General features: G+C 43.3%; 1 protein-coding gene across 1 annotated transcript in view; it reads right to left on the bottom strand.

Annotated features, from left to right (window-relative positions):
- Positions 1–2,719, bottom strand: part of acap2b (ArfGAP with coiled-coil, ankyrin repeat and PH domains 2b) — a gene marked incomplete at its 5' end in the record, with an annotated part of 16,331 nt that overhangs the window by 6,535 nt on the left and 7,077 nt on the right. The window contains 1 exon segment of the mRNA XM_014033680.1: positions 211–269. Within this exon segment, the coding sequence (XP_013889134.1) occupies positions 211–269 (59 nt within the window).

Consider the following 2,719-nt stretch of genomic DNA (forward strand, 5'->3'; position numbering starts at 1 on the left):
ACTCTACACTGTTTCTGTTTGGAGAAAAATGACGTGTTGCAACCGTCCCTTGTTGCTACTGTCCCCGGTCTCCCCTACAATCTCAGTTTAAGATCTGTAAAGTCACCAGAGGAAGACTTTGATTCATGATGGTCGAACATGGTGCATATTTAATATTTAAACACAGTTTAAAAGGGTTGCCTTTGCCTTTTTCACACAGCTCAAACTTACTCTTTCACAAAGTTATGTAACTGCTGCTTCACCGAACGCTGCGTCTGATCGAACAGGATCTGCAAAAAACACACAAGAACAAAACTGCTTCATCACATCTCAAAATTCATTAAACTAAGTTAAATAAAAAAGGTTTAATCTTCAAACATAACTGAACAATGGRCCACTGAGTTTATTGCACCATATTTTACATTTTATCAGTATAACATTTTATAGAAACCTTTTGGAGGAAAACTCCAGCTCACTTTTGTTAAAGCTGTACTTATTTAAGTCAACAGGGGGCAACAGAGCGCTTCATGTTTTCACCAGCCTGCATGAAGCAATGTCATCAGGAACTACAATGAAGGATGCAGCTTTGACAAATCACAATAACCTTCAGATTTAAACTGAACCATCGCCTCCTCGGACCAAATCAGCTGCGTTCTGTGGCCAGGGGGTGGGGCTTATGGTCCGACGTTACACAACAGTCACATCCACTGTGGAACATCAAAAACTGTCAAAGAATTCATGTCACCATCACAGCTGAGCTTCAAGCACAAACCTAGAACGACTTGTGGGAAATAGAGTTTGATCCTTTTAAAAGTAAAACTTTCTAGTTGTTAAAAGTAGTTTAATGAGCACAACTTAGTTATTTTGACACTTTCAGTAAGCTTGTTTGCTGACAAACTTAGAATCTAAATAAATTCCAGGCTGAAAATGAAGTGGTGAGTTTTACTGGTTTTGGAAAGCCACTAAAAGATGTTTTTCTTTGGTTGGTGAGTTAAAAATGTAGTTTACTGGTCTGTAACCCAAAGGGTCTGTTATGATTCTGTCCCTGTCTGCCCAGATCTTGTCTCAGTTTAATTTTATTATTTTATTTCTTGTTCCAGTTCATCCTCATAGTCTTGTTCCCAGCCTTTCAGCTCACATCCTGCTCCTGCTCATTGCTCTCRCCCCTCCCGTCATAGAAACTCTACTCAAGCTTATTTCACTCACCTGTTTCCAGCAGWRTATAATCCAGTCTCACTCTCCAGCTCACTGCCAGATTWTCATCAGCCTTGTCTATGATCTTCCAGCGTTCTTGTCCCTCGTCCTGCTCTTGCCTCATGTCCCCGACCTTGCTCATGTCTCCTGGTTTAACRYCTCCTACCTCAGCCCCTGTCGGATCCCGCCTGTTATCTGCTCTCACRGTRACGACCTTTTTTCTGTCTCTTGGATTATTGTCACTCAYCTGCTCCCTGAGCGGAACCAYGCCACATCAGACCTCCTGGATCTCGACCCCTGAATGCATCTCTGGATCAACGACTCAGTCATCTCCTTCTAACCTGGTAACGTCCTCTGACCACCTGTGTATGACCCTTGCCCCGTTTCTGACCCCAAGTAAGTCCAGCGATCCATTCGCTCCCCGTGACAACACAGCCCGGAACCAAAACACATCAGCTGTTGTTTCTACCCGGATCTCAGCTCAGCAGGAAAGGTTGGTGACTTTCTTTTTCACAAATAATATTGTTCACGACCCAACCTAACCCTAAGCTTCTGTGTCCAGAACTGACGACCCCGGAGTCCGGTCCCAACCTTCCAGCCAAAATTTCTAACAACAAACTTGTTAAAACTTTGACGTTGTTCGGTGTTTACTCAGAGCTCAAAATACAAACCTTAACAGGGTCAGGATAAATGTGAGACTGGAGCAGACAGGACTTCTTACCGAGCCAAACTCTGGGTGTCTGACTCTGACTATGTGCGGGATTTGTTGTAAACAAGCTTTGACAAATAAAAGTCAAGAGACATGTGACCACTGGTGCCATCAGAAGCCACAAGCATTGAGAGCTGAGACTAAATGAGCAGGTCTGCGGTGTGCAGGGTTAGAGCTCAGAGCCGGACTGAGGTGGATGGTGGCACAGGGCTAACCGCACATTAAAACCTTGTTTATGTGTTGTAGGAGAACTGCTGGGACACTTTCTGGTTCTGGTGAAAACGTTGAATTCCTAAGCTGCTTTGAGGCCAGGTGAGGCTTCATAGACACACGAACCCACAGGKTGTGTGTGCACCATGAGAACCAGCTCCATCTAAAATCTGTCATGGAGGCAGCAGCTTCATTTGGTCAATATCAATAGAGGGGCTCTGGAAACCAAAATTATAACATTTGTAATGCTCTGAACAAACAAAAGCTCTAATACTGATACTTATACTTCATGTAAATATTCTTATCTGTCTGCAGAACCACTTAGCCCTGGAGCCTACCAGCAGGTTAAGATGGTCCTGTGTTGGCTCCAGGATGATCTGGATTCATTCTCCAGATAAAACCAACATGAACATCAGACTGTGTCAAACACTTCATTAAAGAACATAAATTAAAGTTTAGAAAAAATACAACCACCCAGACAGAACTTGTTGGTTTTGTGCTGACAAAAGTTACCACAAAGACATATGTCCATTGCCTAAACAATGCCCTTTTTTGCATGTGACTAACCTGTTTGTCCATGTGGAGGCAGAGCTTATAAGGCTGAGTTCACCTGAAACTCCTCAGACT

This window comes from Austrofundulus limnaeus, unplaced genomic scaffold (genome assembly GCF_001266775.1).
Source record: "Austrofundulus limnaeus strain Quisiro unplaced genomic scaffold, Austrofundulus_limnaeus-1.0 Scaffold1805, whole genome shotgun sequence".
Lineage (NCBI taxonomy): Eukaryota > Metazoa > Chordata > Actinopteri > Cyprinodontiformes > Rivulidae > Austrofundulus > Austrofundulus limnaeus.